A 20934-nucleotide genomic window follows, 5' to 3' on the forward strand; every position below is an offset into this window, starting at 1 on the left:
GTATGAGCTGGTGCTCTAAAGGAAGGAGCTCTGAACATATTGGCTCTGGACTATTATCAAGGGTCCCTGAACATTGAAGAACTTCTGGGGATTATCCCAGAAGTAATATCAGGGTAACTTTCAAATTCTGTCCATACCAGTGGGCCACTGAGCATGAATTTGAAAGACTGGTTGGGTTGTAGACTTAACTTGCCAAAGAATGCAGAGATATGATAGGTGAGCAGAAGACATATTTAACTTTTTTAAATGGGCAACCAGTCATGAGCTGCACAAAACATTCAATCTTAGTTACTAGTAAGACCCCAGAAATTTTCTTTTAGCTTTTTGATGTCCTGCTTTGCTGGGCTATCTCTTCTGATCATATACGTTTCTATCCAGTGTTTTACCATTCATATTATTCAAGTGTTTTTATCAAGTATATCAAAACACTAAAATTCTAATTGATGCATATACACTCTATGACCAAAAATTTGATTGGACACCTGACCATCTGACCTATTACTGGACATCTCATTCCAAAACCATAGGCATTAATAAGGAGTTGTCCCCCTTTATGCTTATTTCAGCCTCCACTATTCTGGGATGGCTTTACATAAGATTTTAGAGTGTTTCTGTGGGAATTTATACCTATTCAGACAAAACATATTTTTTGAAGTCAGGTACTAATGTTGGACAAATAGACCTGGCTCACAATTGGCATATAAATCCATCCCAAAGGTACTGAAAAGGGTTCAGGTCAGGGCTCTGTGCAGGCCACTCCCATACCTCCATGTCTTTATGGGTCTGGCTTTGTGCACAGAGGCACAGTTCAACAGTGAACGGCCTTCTCCAAATTGCTGTCACAAAGTTGGAAGCACAGATTTGTTTGAAATGTCGTTGTATACTGTAGCATTAACTGAACCCTTCAATGGAAACAAGAGGGCCTAGCCAAACCCTGAAAAACAGCAGTATCATTCCACCCCAAATATTACAGTAGTTACTGTTTAGCCAGGAAGGTAGCGTTCTTCTGGCACCAGCCAAGACCAGATTCATCTATCGGACTGGCAGATAGTGAAGTGTGATTCATCACTTCAGAGAACATATTTCTACTGATCCAGAATTTAATTAGGATGTGTTTTACTGATACTCATCATTAAACATAGTGATCTTAGGCTTGTGTGCAGCTGCTCAGCCATGAAAACCCATTTCATGAAGCTCTTGACGCTCAGTTCTTGTCTTGATGTTGCTTCCAGAGGGAGTTTAGAACTCTACTGCATGTGATGCAACACAGGATAGGCAATTGTTTACACACGTTGCGATTCCGGGCTTGGTAGCCCCATCCTTTGCATTTGTGTGGTCTGCCACTTCACTGCTGAGCTGTTGTTAATCCTAGACACTTCTTCTTCACAATAATATCATTCACATACTGACTTGTGACATATATGGCATCCTATGATAGTGCCACGTTTAAAGTCACTAAGCTCTTCAGAACGACCTATTCTACTGCCAATGCTTGTCAATTGAGAGTAGCTATTTGCTTGACTGCATGCACCTGTTAACAAGGAAATGCCTGAACTCAATAAAGTGTCCACATACTTTTGGTCATATAGTGCATATTAAATTCTAAGAAATAAGGAATCAGAGAATTAAAGTTATGCAATATCTAATATAAAGAAAAAAAAGACACATCAAAATAATGTACAATAATTAGAGGCTCATAATACAAATGTGTAATGTGTGTGGCCTTTCACACAGTGGCATGTTGAGGCAGCAGGCCCAAAGTTCATGCCAAAAGACAATTTTGCTTTGGGGATTAATAAAGTATATCAAAATCAAAAAAAGGAAATGCCAAAATACTGAACAAGTTAATCAGAAGGGTTGGCTCTGTTCTGGGGACTTTCTTAGTCTCTCCAGGGGTGCTAAAACAATTATGACATAGGAACACATTCTGTGTGACACCCTAGTCAAACTGTGAAGCAACTTCAGCACAAGGTTGTTTTGAAACACTTTTTAAGATCTTTTTAGCAACTCCCATCAGACTGTAGAATATATATATTCTGGCTAAACTTTTTTGATATTTTAATAAGTTAATTTAAAAGAGATTAGAGACATATTAATTATTTTACTCTTTAAAATTCTGCAAAATTTGTGTTTGGCTGTTTGCTATTATTATATGTAGGCTAACAAAACACTCCAATTTCATTTTGGGGTCAGTAATATCTGTCAGTCTGTCTGTCATTTTAAAGACAACAGTGAACAGTCAGACAATCAAGGTGCTTTGGCTTTTCTTGACACACATCACTTAGAACTGAAAACTGTTTTTGAACTTTCAAATTCATAATTTTGAAATTGTGAGACACTCTGCCAGATGTAAGGTAGTAAGCGTGTGTCCTGGGTGATTAATAACCTATATCTAGAGAGGACAAAGTCAATTCTTTGCCTACCCAAGGCCTGAATTATGGAGCAGATTTTATGATAGTATTTATTATAGAACTGGACAATTGACTAGAAATCAAATTGTATATTTTTTGGGGAAGATATTTAGTATTTAAAGATAATTTAAAAAGAAAACCCACAAAGTTACAGCAAATTCATGTAAGTACTTTAAAAGGGCATATGTGCAACATTCAGAACTGACAGCTTAATGAAATTAATTTAGTCTTTAGAAATGCAGGAAACATTTCAGGACATGGAAAAAAAGTTTTTATTATCACAGGACATTATATGCCTACTTTCCATATTCACTTTTTTTAACATGAACAATGAAAAACACAGAGAGACAAGCTGAAATTCTAATTTTTGCCACATGTTAATAGTATAGTGAACTATTATTTCCATATCTCTACGTTTTAAACATATAATTAATGAAAAGTGGATCAGTTTGTGAAAGAGGTTCACCTTTAAAGTAAAGGAGAACTCTACAAGCAGAATACTGTCATGGCATCTGACAGTAACGATGAAGAAGGAACCAGAGTGCCTTACTTTAGTCTGTGCTTCATTCAGCTGAACAGCTGGCACATCTTTTAGGCAGGAAACAAGCTCCTTGGAGGATGAAGTGAAACAGCCAACTTCTTTCCCCAGAGTGATGGCCCTTTCTTCTGCTTGATTTAGGCTGATGACAGCACTTGGAGAGAAGGGAGAACCACCCTAGAAAAATGTAAGAAAAAAAAAATGAAAAGGTAAAAGCACACCAAAAATTAAATCAAGAAAAAAATGAGTGATCATTCATTGAATCACTACGTGTTCTAATTTGTACTGAATGCTAGAAGAAAATCTGCAAAAAGAGGTCATGCAGCTTTCTACATACTCATGTCATGGTTGTTGGGGGCACCTTTGTATTCCATAGTCCAGATTTATAAATAATAAAACTAGTAACATTGCCCACTTGACTGCAGCAAATCTAAATGACAATATGACTGATTCATTTGAATTCAGATTATTTTTGCATAAAGATCTTCACTGAGTGCAGACACAGAGACAATAGATGGAAAATAGGCAAGTAGATATATAAGGATATAAAGGACTTCAAAAACAAATACTGAAAATATTATTTATTCTTGATCATTTTGTTTGAAAATTGTTCAAAAAGTAAAATGCTATAGACAGCAAAGTCTTTATCCGTAGTAAACTTATGATAGCAGATCAGTTAGAAACACAGAAAAATCTCTGAATGAAATTCATATAATTTTTCAAAAGAGTAGTGCCAGTCAAAAAATTGAGTTTTTCAGTCAGATGAAGGTTCCTGCGAGCAGACTGCGCTCAGAATCAATGGGACTGTAGTGTTTCATGATTGAAAAAACAGTGGCAGACTTGACAGAAATCAGTTGACTTGTCCACAAGCTATGCAGGCCACAGACATGCACACAATCAGACACTGCACCAGAGATGATCATGTACTACACTGCACCGGAAATTATCATATACTTGTAAATCTACTGAAAACTTGAGCTCAGAATTCTGACCACATTACAATACTTTCACTATGCTATGTATGGGACTAAAAAAGCATTGCAGAGATGGAGTCTTAACTCTCAAGAAAGACGGTTTACAAAGGTCTACCTATTTTTATCATTTGTGAAATCAAGTGGCTGGCCCTCAGCCCAACAGTTTAATTCAGCTCAAGTTTTCTAAAAAAATCTTTCACAACAAGTGTGGCGAGTCTCTTTTAAAGAAATGAAAAAACAGAGATGTGAGTGATGAATAACTGAAAATGAAATGTAAGTCACTAAGACTCTGGAGTGAGCCTGCAAATATTGCAAACACTTTAAGGGTCTCCTATAATGCATCTATTAGTCACTTATTGCTAAGGGTTTATTAAGATTTTATTATATAGCAGGAAGTGACAAATAGGTGCCTTTTAGGCAGTGTGTACTAAATTATTAACCAGATTTCCTCTTATGAGGATGCAATATAAAACAATCAGCCAAAGGTATAAAGACTTAATGGGGTTAAACTATATCAGTTAATGGGGCACTATATCAGTTAAAAATAACACTTAAATACTTAGGTATAAAAGAATATCCACCTGTTGTTTTCACCAATTTTACTCAAATATACTGTAGGTTCACCGGCAGGTGAGGCCTATACCAGCAGCACTGGGCACAAGGTAGCACCCAGAACTGGACAGGACACAGCCATAATCACTCATACTGGACAGTTTTGAAATATCAATTAATCTAAATGGATGCTGTTTAGGAAGTATGGAGAAAATTGGAAAACTTGGAGAAGAACCCATAGTGACATGGGGTTGGGTGTTTGTGATGTATAGACTCCACACAGGCATGGCTGGAATTCAAGTTTTGCCATGTAGGACAGTGAGGCAATAGCACTATAAACTGTGCTGACATAGATTCATTCATATTTTGCAAAAAATAAACAATAGAATATTGCTGAGACAAACGTCAGTCAGTCCGCTGATACAAACAGCAGGCGGTGTAGCTTAGTTATAAACTGTACAGCAAGTAATACATCCAGTTTTTCAGTTGACACTCAGTGCCCCAGTGTGTAGAAACTGAAGAGACCCCCAACCACGCATATGCACATGCTCACATATTATGAACATCATAAACATCAATAACAAATTGGGTACAGGCATTGAAGTAGAAAAAAAACAAAAAACTTTATATTCGGTCAACTTCACCTCCCTTTGTTGTTGATTTTTGTTTTACAATGTAACTGATAAGCCCAACATTACATTTGTGGGAAGTCAACTTTCTTCTGATTGCACAGTTAACAAACATCAATTTAACATTTTTAAAAGGATTATGACACTTTGTGGGGAAAAAAAGGTAATATGTAACTGAATGATTTGGTTTTACTTATTTGCACTCAGTAAAATATAAAACCTTACAGAGAGATGGCATCATTCAAGTTTGGCGCTGTTTGGTGGGTCTTATCTCCTGCAGAGGCCTGGTTGTCTTCAACATTATACAGCACATTGCTGCACCCACCACATGACAAACCACCTCAGGATCCCAAATTAGGACCTGAATGCAGCCATGCGACGGGTGACACCTCAGCACCACACTAGTTCAGATGGAATGGAACAGTGTGAGATTTTTTTATGGTGGCTGTAGTGCCAACTCTGCCACCAACACCCAGGTTTTTCCCAGCAGGTCGGAGGGCCTACTTGCAGTGCTAGATGCAGATTAATGTCATACCCAGGACGGAGCAATTGCAGGTTAAGGGCCTTGCTCAACAGCCCAACAAAGTAGAGTCACTTTTGGCATTTTACGGGATTTGAACCAGTAACCTTCCGATTACCAGTGCAGATCTACCTCACAGCCACCACTCCGCCCACTTGTTGCTGCTAGAAGAAACAATATCAGCACACTTATTAGTCTCAACTGCGGTAATTATGGTTTGTTCAACTGATGTTAAAAACAGCCAGCATTCTTACCTAGCCAGGATACCTAGGAGATGGAAGGATGGGGAAAGGCAGCTTCCTAAGGGTACTGTCTTCCCTGGAACGCTAGATGGCAGCCTCCCAGGGGTTGCCACGGTGCAACAGTTTCTGATAGGGCATCATGGGACTTGGAGTTCTTTAACTCAGCCTGTTGGGTGCTGTGGGTGCCACCAGAGGGTGCTGCGAGGACTGAAGAGCCCTGCATCATGGGTTTTCTGCCTCACCCGGAAGTTCTGACAGACCACATTGGCAGATGTTTCTAAGTACTTCGGGGGCAACTAAAATAAAAGGAGCTGCCAACCTCACAGGGATCCAGAGTCGGGTGGAAGGTGGACAAAGTGGAGGAGGCAGTGACCAAGAGACAGGGTGAGAAGAAAAGAAAGAATTGTACTTGTGTTTATTGTGGTACTTGTGGCAGTGGTGGAAAATTCTTGTAAAAAGAAGAGTTTCTCTTAATAAAGTGTCTTTGTGCTTTTAACTTGTACCCTGTGTCTGTCTGTGTTTTGGATTCGTAGAGCTGGAGAGCCCCATACTGTCCACACTGATCATTTACTTTTATTTTTAAACTGCAAATGTTAGTATACAGCAGGTATAGTTTTTTGGCAAAACAGCACTGCACCACTTGTCTTGAGAGACCATCCAGTTTGTCTTACTGTTTTATTGTCTTTCTCTTTGATAACACATCAAATGTACAGTCTTATAAAAGTGACCTATGAGACCCCTTCTATGATCATGCCCCACCAATTCTTATTTTTGGCATCATTTTGTTTTGAATGGACATTGTATGGACTGAAGCTCCCATTCTAAATAATTACCTATTGTACTGTATGTTATCTCTCCAAAGCTAAATTAATGAACTATTAACTAAGCATATTTCTGAACTCACTCATTTCAATTTGGGTCACAGTGAGCATTAATTGTAAGGTAACTGAATTGGAGTGTGGATGGATGCTGGACAGTGTGTTGCTATGAGTGCCTATCAGTGAACTTGGACCTTTCCTGTTTCTTGCATAGATAGAGGCCCTTTTGTCAGCAGGACCCCAGGGTGCAGAACCAAGTCACCTTGATAGCAGATCCAGCTGTGACAGTGCCCCTTTATTTTTAGCAGTCTAGTATCAATTGTAATACTGTAGTGTCACCATGCCCTCTGTTGGGTGGACATGCATGTACTGTAAGTTCACTACTACTAAGCTGAATGCAAAAACGACAGGATATGATGGTTTGTATTAAAGTGATTTGAACAACACACATGACAGAGCCTGTTGCCAGGAGTTATGTACAAAGTGACTGAAAGTTCCTTAAAGATTCTGATCCATGCAACAAAATAAGATGTGTTTTGTTACATTTACAGCACGTGTGCGTAATACAACAATGAGAGAGATTGAAGAGCACAAGTGTAAACAGAACATTCAAACAAGAATAAATTATTAAGAAGTCCAGAAGCAAGCTAACCCAAAACTTGCACATTCTCAATAAAGATCTACCACATCAATTCAATATCCTCTTATGTATTTCTCTTTTCTGAAGATCGTCTCAGCACATACACAAATTTACAAATGAAAGAAAGTAACAGCAGAGTACAGAACAATGCATCATATACTTCTAAATGAATAAGCATTTATTTATTTAATTGAACAGCAATAGTGTAAAAAAATATATATTTTGGTAACACATAAGAACAGCGTTAAAACTGTTCTTTGGTAACACTTAAGAACATTGGTTTCTTTGGTGCAGCAATTAGTCGGTTACTATACTGCTTTGTCATGAGATCTTAATATACGTTTTGCAAGGTCCTAATAGAACTTTCAAAGCATCGATAACACTTTATATTGGGGGCTATTCACTTACTGTGATGTAAGACGATGTTAACATAGAATTGACCAATGTAAGCAATACAGTAAGCCTTTAAAGCTGCTATTCTACATTGTTAGCTACTCTGCCTTTGTTCTCTAAAATAAATTCATTAACTATTAAGTAAGCTTATTGCTGAACTCACACATTTCAATTTAGGTCACAGCAAGCATTAAAACCAACCCTAGGTGTCATGACAGTGAATCACTGTCACACACACAAAACACAACTAGGCCAGTTCTAATATATTATTTAAATTAACACACATATTTGGGATGTGTGAAGAAGACAAATACTTGGAGAAAATAGCATTCTGATGCAAAGAGAACAAGCAAACCCAGTGCCTTTAAGCTGTGAGTGGGCTAACTTTAAGTAAAAGACAGTTTACAAATATTAGAGAAGTCAGATATTCTGTCTAATACGAGGTGTATGAGTTATGGTACACAATGTAGCCTTTTGGAGGCTATAGCGATCACTGCCACTGTAGTGTATACAATTGTTAAAGGTTAGATGCTCAGGAAATCTGAGAGCATCCAACTTAAATACAGAGCCATTAGGGACAAGACAATTTACATAACAAACATGGACCCCATTAGGATGATGATTTTATTAAATGTGACATATAAATGTAGAAAGAAGAAATGCTTTCATATTTCTGTTTGTGGGACACTGGCAGGTTAAGCAACTCACTTAGGATCACACAGTAAGTCATAGTATTTTTATTTCAGGGGTACATTAGCTGACCATAATGAGAATATTATGAGTACTACCACTGAATATATAACATTGATCACTGTGCACTGATTGGCTCATTTCATATACTGGCCAAATGCACGTGCAATTAGCCACGTGGTAAAGTGAAGATTCAAAACTAACCCTGTGTGAAATAACAATACTAATGAAAGATTTATTACTGTTTATGAAGTGTTTCTGTTTTCTTGATGGAAGAGAGAAGAGCAAAAGATCTGCACAGAAAGATCAGAAATAAAAAAGGCCTTCCAGCTACGTCCAGAACCAGCCAGTCTCATGCCGCTTGCTGCTTTGTAGCATGGACAATTAATGCCCCAAATATTGGAACTCTGTGAGAGCAAGGATGTACTTTTTACTTATTGCGAGATTGTGGCTATTTGTTGTATGTTATTTGTGGTTATCGTTCAGTCTGTGTCTCTGGTTGTTTGAATAATGTTGGTGCAGTGGTTAGCACTGCTGCCTGACAGCTCAGGTCATATTTTTGGCTACAATAATCAGCCTAGCATAGTTGACAGATATTTATCTAGCAATGAGGGACAATTTAAAGACCACTGAAACATTATAACCCATTCAAAACTATTTCAGTTCCACCTTCCTCATTGACTTTAATGCATTTTGCTGAATTTGTCAAAGTTCCAAACACTTATGGAATTTCTCTGAACTCATGGTGAAGCAAACTTGCTTGGGTTTGTTAACATCAACATGGGGTGAAGCTTGTCTGGATTTTGCATTTTGTAATAATCAGGATAGGGTGTAGAGGTGATTGAACTACTAGGGTCAAGTGACCATAACATCATATAAAGTTCTTAGTGTTTTGTAAGAGTGCGAATGCAAAGACTAAAATTGTTGAGTTTAACTTTTGTATGGCAAATTTTGAGCAGATGTGACAAAGTCTAAGGAGGATAGACTAGGATAAGCTTTTAAGTGTGGAGACAGGCAAGGAGCAGTGGAACAGGTTTAAAAATTTTTTACATGTAATGCAGGACAGGTACATACATAAATTTGGAATTAATTGGAAATTTAAAAAAAACTCAGCAGTGGGTAAATAAAGAATTAAAAAAGAAGCTGCAAAAGAAAAAACAGTTGTATAAGGCATATAACACTAATAACTCCAAAGTGAATTGTAGGGCGTATGAGAACATGAGGGCAATCATTAAGAAGGAAATTAGTGAGGCTAAAAGACAGCTGGAGAAGAATATAGCAGATAAGGTGAAAGACGACCCCAAGAGAAATATAGCAGATAAAGCAAAAGATGACCCTAAGAGATTTTTTCAGTATTTTAGTAGTAAAAGAACAGTCAAGGAGGAGGTGAAATGCATCAGGAATAGTAAAGGTGAATTAAAAGATATAGGCAATTAAAAAGAGGACACTCTAAACTTGCATTTTTTCTGAAGTCTTCACAAGTAAGGAAGTGGATAACCACCCAGCGGTAAACGGGACTTGTAAGGAGGCACTGAGGGATTTGGAAATTGTACAGGGAGAAGTACTGCTCAGATTAAATCAATTGAAAGCAAACAAATCACCAGTACCAGAAATTAATTACCCCCGAGTTCTTAAGGAAGCTAGTGAGTACTTGCAGAGGTTGGGCATCAAACAAAAAGAAGTGGGAGTTCAGGGTGTTCTTTGTAGATGGTTGCAGAATTGGATCAGACACATGAACCAGAGGGTGATGGTGCAAGGAACCTTATCAGAATTGGCTGATGTTAAGAGTGGTGTTCCACGGGGGTCAGTGCTAGGGCTGCTGCTTTAATATAAATAACAAGCTGGTTAAGTTTCCAGATGATACCAAGATAGGTGGATTGGCAGATGATTTAACAGATTCCAAATTATTACAGAAAGACTTGGACAGCAAACACACAGAACTGTGGCAGATGAAATTTAATGCCAGTAAATGTAAAGTATTACACATAGGAAGTATGTGTAATTTCCCTTTTCCTACTCCTCTGGTAAAAGCTAATGTATCAAATATAAGCCCTCTTATTGCTGATATCATTAATCACTCTCTCCAGAGCAGCTTAGTCCCATTGGCCTTGAAAACCGCAAAAATTAGACCTCATTTAAAAAAATCTTTTTTGGATCTTGAAGAGATAGCAAACTATCATCCGATCTCCAACCTTCCATTTTGTTCTAAGGTTTTGGAAATAGTTGTTTTGGTCCAGCTTCAGGATCACCTCAAAAAATTCAATCTCTTTGAAAAATTTCAATCTGGTTTCCGAACTTCTCACAGTACAGAGACAGCCCTGGTCAGAGTCACCAATGTCCTCCTGATGGCTGCTGACCAGGGCTCTCCATCACTCCTTATCCTCCTGGACCTCACAGCTGCATTTGATACGGTAGACCATAATTTTCTCCTTCATCGTCTTCACTATATAATTGGACTTTCTGGCATTGCTTTGGAGTGGTTTGAGTCCTATCTTACAGATAGGGCTGAGTATGTGGCCTTGGGGGATGCTAAATCTCGTACCCACACTGTCACCTGTGGGGGTCCCACAAGGATCAGTACTTGGGCCGACTCTTTTTATTATGTACTAGGCTCACCCACCTTTTAAGGTGACCGACTTTTAAGTTGACCACTTCTTAAGGCAATTCAATATGTAGATCAATTTGATATTTTATACAAACTCATTAATTTGGTTATATTGCATTTGAGCGGTATTACTTTAATACTCGTAGTTTCTGTTATTTTTGTGATGAAATGTAAACTTTTTTTCTATATTGAGGTCGCCCTTTTGAACCCCCCCTGATATTTACTACGCGGTGAGGCATTTGTACTCCATCAACATTAATTATTTCCAGAGACATAATTTCGTCTATTTTTCCAGCGCATCACGCACAAAAGCAAGAGACCGATGGGAGCACCAGAACTCTGCTCACATCATGTCGCTTCGTACCGCAAGCTGCAAGTAGTAAGTCTGTGATAAACGGAATACCTCTATGCTTTCCACTCACGGGACGGAAGGACAATCCCGACCGCTTTTATATAGAAGGATATGCTACCCCTGGGTCACATCATCCACAAGCATGGAGTTTCATTCCATTGCTATGCCGATGATACGCACCTCTGTGTGAGACTGGATTTGATTTCTTTTACACCTACATCAACTCTTTCCTCTTGCTTAGATGAGATTGAGGCCTGGATGTCCAAGAACTTCCTCAAGCTGAACAGTACTAAAATTAATTTTAATTGGCAACCCCTGCCCCCCAATCAACTTCGTTCCTCTGTAAATTGTATTTCCTTTACTGACTGTACCATTACCCTCTCCCCTTCTGTTACAAATCTGGGTGTCAAGTTAGACTCCCATCTGTCATTTGATACACATGTCCTTCACCTTTGAAAAAATGCATTCCTTCATCTCCAAAACATAGCTAAACTCCGTCTGTACTTTTCCCTCTGTGATGCTGAAAAGCTGGTTCATGCCTTTGTCTCATCCAGGCTGGATTATTGTAATGCACTCCTCATCGGGATCCCCAGAAAGAGCCTTCAAAAGCTCCAACAAATTCAAAATAGTGCTGCAAGAATCCTGATTAAGGTGCAAACATATGAACACATTTCACCAATCCTTCGGTCACTTCATTGGCTCCTTATTCACCTCCGTATTAAATACAAACTCACCTGTTTACTCACCAGTGTATTCATGGAAACGCTCCACAATATCTTAAGGAACTCCTTACACTACAATCCAGTACAAGAAACCTCCGTTTTGCAAATACCTACTACCGTCGCCCCCCTGTGACCAAACTTCGTACAATGGGTGACCGAGCCTTTGCAGCCGCTGCTCCACGGCTCTGGGATGTCCTACCAGAGAGCCTGAGAACACAGCAGATTGAGGGCTGTTTTAAAAAACAACTAAAGACTTTTATATTTAGGAAAGCTTATTAGCAAGAATGCTACTAATTATTGTTTTTTTTATCTCTGTTTTTATCTTGCTTTGCCTTTGTTTAAACTTTTTTATGTAGCACTTTGAGATTTACTACTAATGTAAAGTGCCCTATAAATAAAATGTGTGGGGTACAAGTCCAAGGAGGTTATGCTCAAGCTTTATAATGCACTGGTGAGGCCTCATCTGGAGTACTATGAGCAGTTTTGCTCTCCAGACTATAAAAATGACATAGCAGCACTAGAAAAGGTCCAGAGAAGAGCAACTACGCTGATTCTAAGGCTAAGGGGGATGAATTGTGAAGAAATATTAAAAGAGCTGAGCCTTTTCAGTTTAAGTAAAAGGTCATATGAATTAAATGTTTAAAACTATAAATGGAATCAGTACTGTGGATTGAGACATTTATTTTAAAATGAGGTCATCAAGAACAAGGGGACATAGTTAGAAACTTGTTAAGGGTAAATTTTGCACAAACTTTAGGACGTTTTTCTTTACACAGAGAACCATAGACACTTGGAATATGTTACCAAGTAGTGTGGTAGAGAGTAAGACTTTAGGTACTTTGAAAACTAGTCTTGATGTTTTTTAGAAGAATTAAGTGGATAGGACTGGCAAGTTTTGTTGGGCTGAATGGCCTGTTCTCATCTAGATTGTTCTAATGTTTTAATGTTCGTTCATCACTAGGAGTGACATCTGAAACTACTTGTTACCCAGTACTAAGTTGCTCAGAACACTGGAACTGAGGAGCCCAGGCTTAGGAAACCTTTGCAGACTTCAACAAGGTTCTGGATGGCTTGAACCTAAAACAGCAGGGCTGCTCTATATGCTCCACTACAGGTGCACCCTGCACAATTAGACTATTGGCTTGCAGTCCAACCTGAAGCAGTAGCTCTTTTTAAACATAGCATTATGGCAATAAATTTATTCTCTAAACAAGGCTTCTTTTAGCAGAACAATGTAGATTTTCTCTTTGACTATGCAAGATACAGTATGTGCCTTGATATGATCACTTTCATTTCCATTTTTACTGAAATTTGTTTATATGAATGATTTCTATCTATATCTATATGATATCTATCTATATAGTTTTGTCCTCTCTATTTGCCTGAATGCATTATTCTTTTTCAGACAGTATACAATCTGGCTACTGAACTTTATTGCCTGGAGGATTAAACTGGGTGCAGGCTATCTTAATCAAAAACTTGTGTGCCTTATTAAACTCTTTATTTAATAAGAGTTCTTTTTAAGAGCCTTTAAGACATTTTACAGATGAATGCCATTCAATTCAGTGAGCTCACTTGAGTAGCTATAAGTTGGGTTGCTGCTGTTTCTTGTTTAGACTTTTTAAAAAATTTCCCAGTGTTTCAAAAGTGTTTTCCAGATTCTCATAATTCCCTGCTGGTTTACATATTGAATGTGCTTCTTCTTAATTTCCGCTGATGACCCTTGAGTATGTGATTGTTTTGAGACTTACCTAAACACATTCTGCAGGCTTCACTTTATCGATGCTTTTGCCAATTCTGAAGTAGCAGACAGTCTGGGCTTTATTTTCCCATGACATTTAAAAATTTGAATTGTAATGAAGAATGCTAGTAATCTTTCACGGGCCTGTTAAAAATCACTGAATTAAGCAATGTTATAATACAGGAGTTAATTTCTAATAAATACTGCCATGCTAAATGCCCTTTGGAGAAAGAGGCAAATATTCATTGTCCTTCAGATATAAATTTGCACTATGAAAGTGTCTGTAGTTTAGACCAACATTAAGAATAAAAGACCTGCTAGAAACTAAACACACACAAGTGGAATACAGAAAGAAATCAGAAAAGGTAGTTATTAGGGAGAATGACACAGGCTGCAACATACAGTATTCTGTCACTTTTTATCTCAGATGAATTAAGCACTAAGTTTTACCAAATCGATACACAACTTAGAGTTTTCTTATAAAATATACTTTACAAAACTATTCATAACATGAGTTTTTAGTTTTAAAAATAATGGAAAACAAAGACGTTTTCTAAATACAGCAAAATTGATTCATGCATTTATTTATAGTAGGATGACTACAGCAATGCATTATTCACAAGCTGTTGAAATTGTTCCTTTATGCAGCTTTCAGCTAATTCAAAATGCTGTTGCGAGAATCATTACAAGAACTACAAAGTGCAAACACATACAGTCATATGAAAAAGTTTGGGAACCCCTCTTAATTCTTTGGATTTTTGTTTATAATTGGCTGAGCTTTCAAAGTAGCAACTTCCTTTTAATATATGACATGCCTTATGGTAACAGTAGTATTTCAGCAGTGACATTAAATTTATTGGATTAGACATACCACTGTTATCTTTTAGATAGATAGATAGATAGATAGATAGATAGATAGATAGATAGATAGATAGATAGATAGATAGATAGATAGATAGATAGATAGATACTTGTTGAGAGTAAATTATTATGCAGGCTGAGAGGGGTTCCCAAACTTTTTCATATGACTGTAACTCTAGTTCTCAAGTCCTTACACTGGTTTCCAGTCAAGCTTAGATTTCAAAATTCTTCTTCTTACATATAAAGCCTTAAAAGACCAAAGTCCTGCTTACTTATCTGAACTTATTATTACTTACAAACCAGAGTGTGTATTAAGATCTCAGGATGTTGGCCTACTAAGGATTCCAAGGGTTAAGAAAACAGCAGCAGGAGGTCAAGCTTTTAGTTACAGGTCCCCAAAGCTGTGGAACGATCTGCTTGCTTATATAGGAGATGCCTATTTTGTTTTAGCTTTTAAATGCAGGCTGAAGGACCACCAGTTTAGTCAAGCATGCCATGATTAGAGTTGCTGATTAGCTGTGCATAATGCATCTCTGTTTGTTAGTCACTTGTGCAAAAATATAGATATTACAATAGTTTTAAACCATTGCTATCACTCCTGCGTTCCATTTTGATTTTCATTATCCTGCTGCTGTACTGTCAAGCTGTTTTTCTGGAAATGGAAAAGACATCTCTGATACTGGGAGCCTTGGAATCAACAGAAAGAAGGATTCTGTCATCATATTAGACAGTCTAGCTCAGACTCTAATCTTAAATGACAAGAAGCAGGTGGGCAGCCAGGTGACCATGATCTCCAGGATTGTGACTGTTTGACTTTGTCATTGACCACCCCTGCTATAATTAACCAAGGACCCCTCAGAGATTAATTTTCTTCAGGAATGTTAGTGACGTGGAGTTTTTTTTTTCCTCTTCTACATTGTCAACTGGACAGATATTGCTGAGCTATCTTGATGTTTATCAGTTTTGCTTGAAATCTACAACTTTATGTATTCTAAGTATGTAAGTAGTAATTTATCTGATTTTTACTTGTATCTACCTGTAAACTTATTACAGTGCTCTGCACCTGCACTCAGTGAAGTGAGCTGTCCATCTTAATAAAAGGATAAGTTCAACAATTTATGAATGGATAGATTGGGTTGCATTTATGTCAATCATTTTCAAACTACTTTGTTTTGCTGTCTATTTAAACACATCTATGTCTTCATGTGTACTCACTATGTAATTAGTGATCTGAAAAGTTTGTATTTGCATTTTATCTGGGAGGATGTCACACCACTGCATCTGCACTCACTGAAAGGTGCTATACAAGAGTAAACTGAATTGAAAAATAAACTGACAACTGGGTCAGCTAGCTGAAACAAAGACAAAATCTTTCTAAATGTTCTACTTCTGATCAATTCTAAACTGACAAGTATCTAACTATCGATCAATCTATCCTTTATAAGTTCAGTCTGCCATACATTACAAATACAGAACAGTTTTCTAGTTCTCAATTAATTCCAGTTCCCTACTACATGCCTAGAATATGCATATGTAAAATATAATTAATAGAAACCCAGATAAAACAGAAATCAGACTATGTGAATCAATTATAACTATGCATTAGACTCTGAATACAAGTGCTTCCCACCTCCATTCAAAACTCTTACTCCCTCAATGTGCTTAAGAAGGGTTTGAAGACTCCTACTTGGTGAATTTCTGTCTAACTGATATTAGCTGTTTTGTTTTCTAATCTAAGAATCGTAACTCGCTTGTATTTTGTTCTCAATTCTTCACTATCAATGGTCAATTTTGTACTATTGTCCCATAACAATTGTTTCTAGACTGTCCCCCTAACTGATATTTACTTGATTATGTTGACATCCTTTGTAAGTCATTTTGGAAAAATGCACCTGCTAAATAAATAAATGCAAATGTAGATTTTCCAAGCCCATTTATTTCAGTATAGTGTGCTCGGGGCTAAGGCCTGTTCCAAAAGCACTGATTCCAAAGCTGTAACTAACCTTGGATATGGTGCCAGTCTAACTAATAGACATATTCAGACTCAGTTGGACTGTTTATAGTCACAAGTTAATCGAACACGCATTTTTGGGAAGTGGGAAGAAAGTGAATGTTATATGGGGAGAACTTCCACAAATATAGAAAGAATGTGCCAAGCCCACGTAAACGATGACGAGACTGTGAATAAAACTCAGATCCCTTGAGTTCAGAGGCAGTTGTTCTGCCCTTAGGTTGAACCTCTCCATGTACAAATCAAATTAACTAACAGTACAGAAATACATACAAAAGATCACCTAAGGTCCTCTCTAGACAGGAATTAAATCAAGAAAGAATGTTTTTACCATGTGCCTTATTTACTTTACTGTGGATGGAAACAAGAAAATGGAGAAGTCAACTAGTCACACTTTTTATAAGGAAGGATTTTTCTGAGTATGCATTTTCTCAAATCTTGTGCTAGACATTTCCTTTTACATTCTTGTGATTTTCCTGCTTTCATTTTTTGATGTTGTACTTTACTTCTGTGTCTCAGTGACTGGTAAGTTATTGCTCTCTTCACATTCCTCAATATTAAATGTACCAAAAGAAAAATATGCACAGAGGGAGGTGCCGAGCAGTTCAAGAGCTCTGGGTCAAAACATGGTGAGAAACATTTCCTTATTTCCACATATTGGCCCAAGTGCAAGAAAGTCACACAAAAAAAGTAAGATAACTTTACATTTCTTTGGTGCTCTCTCTTCAAAATCAAACAAAGTCGGAATGCTAAATCCATTTTAGAAAATTTGATTTTTTAAACATTTCTTATAAGATTTTTTGCACTTTTTGCAGTATTTACAGTACAGGGGTGGGCAAAAGTAAGTTTATAATTGCAAGTATAACACAGAGTTTATTCTTGTATTATTATTTATTTATAAATAATTTTAATATTTATTTATATTATGTGTCTTCTTAATTGTCTTCTTCTTCTTATTATTATTGTTATCATCAGGCTATTGTAATAATCACAGCCTGCATATATTTTTCCATATGAACAACTGTAAACCTACTTTTGTGCACCTCTGTATATTTGTTTTAGGATTATTATATCATAATTAAAGTGAAATGGGCAAATCCTTGCATTATTCCATCCATCTCTTATTTAAAAGATAATATTCAGAGTTATATGGGATACAGCCTATCCCACAAGCACCTGACTAAAGGCATGAGCCAACCCTGAATTGGGAGCAAGTCTAATGCACTCTCAGTGCCAACATGAAGTGAACCTAAACCTAACCTAACATGCATATTTTAAGGATGGCAGTGGACAACTCAAATACCAAGAAGAAAATCTTCAAAAACAACAAGAAAAGCAACTAAACTCTAAAAAGACACAGAATGAACCCATAATTAGAACCCAGGACGCTAGAACCATTAAGAAGCAGCTATCCACCCCACCACCAGCTTTGAATTACAATATTATTATTTACAGTATGTGTTTCCCATAAAGCAAGCATGTTGTGTTTATTGGTGTTTATTTTGAATAACTGTTTTTTTTTGCAATTTTCTATTGTTCCTGCCACGGCCCCAGCTCACGCCTGCTGGTTTTCATTCCATCTCAGTTCATCATCACTGAAACCAGGAGTTGACACACAGTATTAGTCTGCACAGCAGGTCTCTGTTAAGACTTACAAATAGCCTTTGATCAAACGCCTCACAAGAAATTAGTCATATAGCTGTAATGTTTAGGTTTTGGGATTGGGATGTCCATACTGAAAAAAAAGATCTGACTTGTACACAGGAAACAAAGGATTACTGTTTGGAGTGGACCATTCATGTCAGGAGCAGTGCAAAGGATTTCTATGCCAGCATCAGCATCAAGGCACAGCTGTTTGAAATTTTTAAATGTAATTTTGACAAAAAAGAAAAAAAAAGATAAACAAGCTAAGAGCTAAATTGGAAGGAAAAACAAATATCCATTCATTTTCTGAGCAGGGTAGAAGCGAGCCAGAATGAACTCTATAAGTAATCAGAGCAAAGGAGTAGGTAATCCTGGGTGAGACAGCAAGAAAAAAGCAAAAATCCTCCCAAGCAGAAACAGTAAAGGCTGAAAAAGAAAACTTGATAACAAATTTGAAGATGTTGGATCTTGAGAAATAGGTTTTATGTACTGTATAAATTTATATAATCTATTGAGTTTTCTTTTGAAGATATGTTCTTACCCCAACACTGAGAGATCTAGAGGTAGACTCCTAAAAATAATGGCTCTACAATTGCATTTTACTGGGACATGTTGTTCCTTGTAGAACACATGAAAAAGAACCATTCGTGTTTTAGAAGGGTTCTTTGCATATGAATCTGGATCTTTGGGCTTTGAAAATATTCTTAATATGTGGAAAAATCACAAATATTTAAAGTATAGCTGGCTATCTAGCAGAATACAAACAATCAGGAACACTTGAACTCTGAAGAACTACTTTAGCGCCTTTATTTTAAAGGGAGTGTATGCTTTGTAGTTGGTATTGCAATCTTCTGATTCTCCTCTTTATAGTATTTATAACCTTATTTATTCTATGGCAGTGCGTGTTACATTTCTTTCCCTGTATGTTTATTCTCTGAAACTCCTGATGACCTCCTTTACTGGGTTAGTTCGGGCTGGGCTTTAGGTTGGGTAGGTGTTCCCTGAGGTCATTGATGGAGAGTTTTGGCTTTTTATTTGGTCAAAAACTGACTTCTTATGCTTCATATTTTTCTGGTTGTTTGATTTGTCACAAATATAATTAAAAAATAAAGATATTTGGCCTAAGTGGTGAAGCATAATTAAGTACACAACATTGTATTATCATCACCATTACCATCACCTTCACCACTTTTTTAATCCTGATAAGCATGTCTTGTGGCAGTGTCCACTATGTTACAGTACACTCTTAAAAATAAAGGTGCCAGAGTGGTTCTTCAGAGAGATTCCATAGGGGAGCCATTTTGGTTCCCAAAAGACTCATCCACATGATGGTTTCAGAAAGAACCTTTATTTATTTAGATTCATTACATGCTCCATACAGTAAACATCCATAGATGCATAGATGGTAACTGATTTGTGAAACACCAATGACTCATTTAAAAGGACTCTGGTTGCATAATAACATAAGAAATCTGACAAATGAGAGAAGGCCATTCAGTCCATCAAGCCCATTTGTTTATTTAATAGTTTACCTGTCCCAAAACAACACAGGCTAAGTCCAGGTTTTCTTACTTTATTACTCTTCTGCAAGGTAGACTACCATACATTAAAGATGTTTTTTTTTGCTACATATTAGAAAGTTTTTCAAAGCACAAAGAACCAGCTTCATATACAGAGAACCCTTCCCCAAATGAAGTGGATCTTTATCAAGCAAATACGAGGAACCACACAATCTAGTAAAGAACCATTATTTTTACGAGTGTAGGTACAATATATGCCAACTGTTTCATCATGTAAAAGGTTTTGAATTTCATGCACTTCTAGCTGGACTCTACACATTGGAGCATCTTGTACAGTAATAATGTTCTCCACTCAATGGCTATACTGGTCAATATGAGGTGCACGTGGGTATTGATCTGCAGCAAGTTACATTTTTGTCAGAAGTGGATTACTTTTTACCGAATGTGGCAAGTTCAGAGAGTTAAAAGTGTATTTGTACCTTGAAGACGAGTCATAGTAGCTTCAAAACACACATGATTCTTTCTTCAGCTCAACAAGTTAAGGTGTCCATTTTTGTACAACGCAGCTGCGTTAATCATTTTTGGAAATACATGTTCCAGTCTAATTAGAGGTATGAGCAATGCAAAGCTTTTACAACATAATGAAACAATGGATGGCTTGTACCTAGAATTTAAATTGCTACAAGAAATCTCCAGGAGGCTGGGTCTGGACCCTGAGTTGGTCATTTCATTTTCACGGTCTCCTGTGTCTGCGTGGGTTTAGCTACTGTATGTTGCAAAATTCACACTATGAGTTCATAGCTGAACAAATAGAAAATGAGAGAATGCATCACAAAGATAACAGTATTTGTTGTTGATAACAAAATTAGAGACTTGTCTGTCAGCACTGGAGTATTATCTGAGATTTGGTTAACCCCAAATGTTCTCTGCTCATTCTAAAACAGGGAAGCTGAGGTCTTTTGTTGACCATCGAGCTTTGTGTGCATATAAACACATTTTTTGAGATAGAGTGTCATTTTTACTTAACATTCAGTTTCTCGGAAATACAAAAGTTGATTTAGATATTGGTTA

At 37.1% G+C, this 20934-nt stretch overlaps 1 protein-coding gene across 1 annotated transcript in view; it reads right to left on the bottom strand.

Moving 5' to 3' along the window:
* tg (thyroglobulin) overlaps positions 1 to 20934 on the bottom strand; it is a 337489-nt gene that overhangs the window by 90113 nt on the left and 226442 nt on the right. The window contains exon 41 of the mRNA XM_039737577.1: positions 2962 to 3126. Within this exon, the coding sequence (XP_039593511.1) occupies positions 2962 to 3126 (165 nt within the window). The remainder of the gene's footprint in view (positions 1 to 2961; positions 3127 to 20934) is intronic.

This window comes from Polypterus senegalus, chromosome 15 (assembly GCF_016835505.1).
Source record: "Polypterus senegalus isolate Bchr_013 chromosome 15, ASM1683550v1, whole genome shotgun sequence".
Classification (NCBI taxonomy): Eukaryota; Metazoa; Chordata; class Cladistia; order Polypteriformes; family Polypteridae; genus Polypterus; species Polypterus senegalus.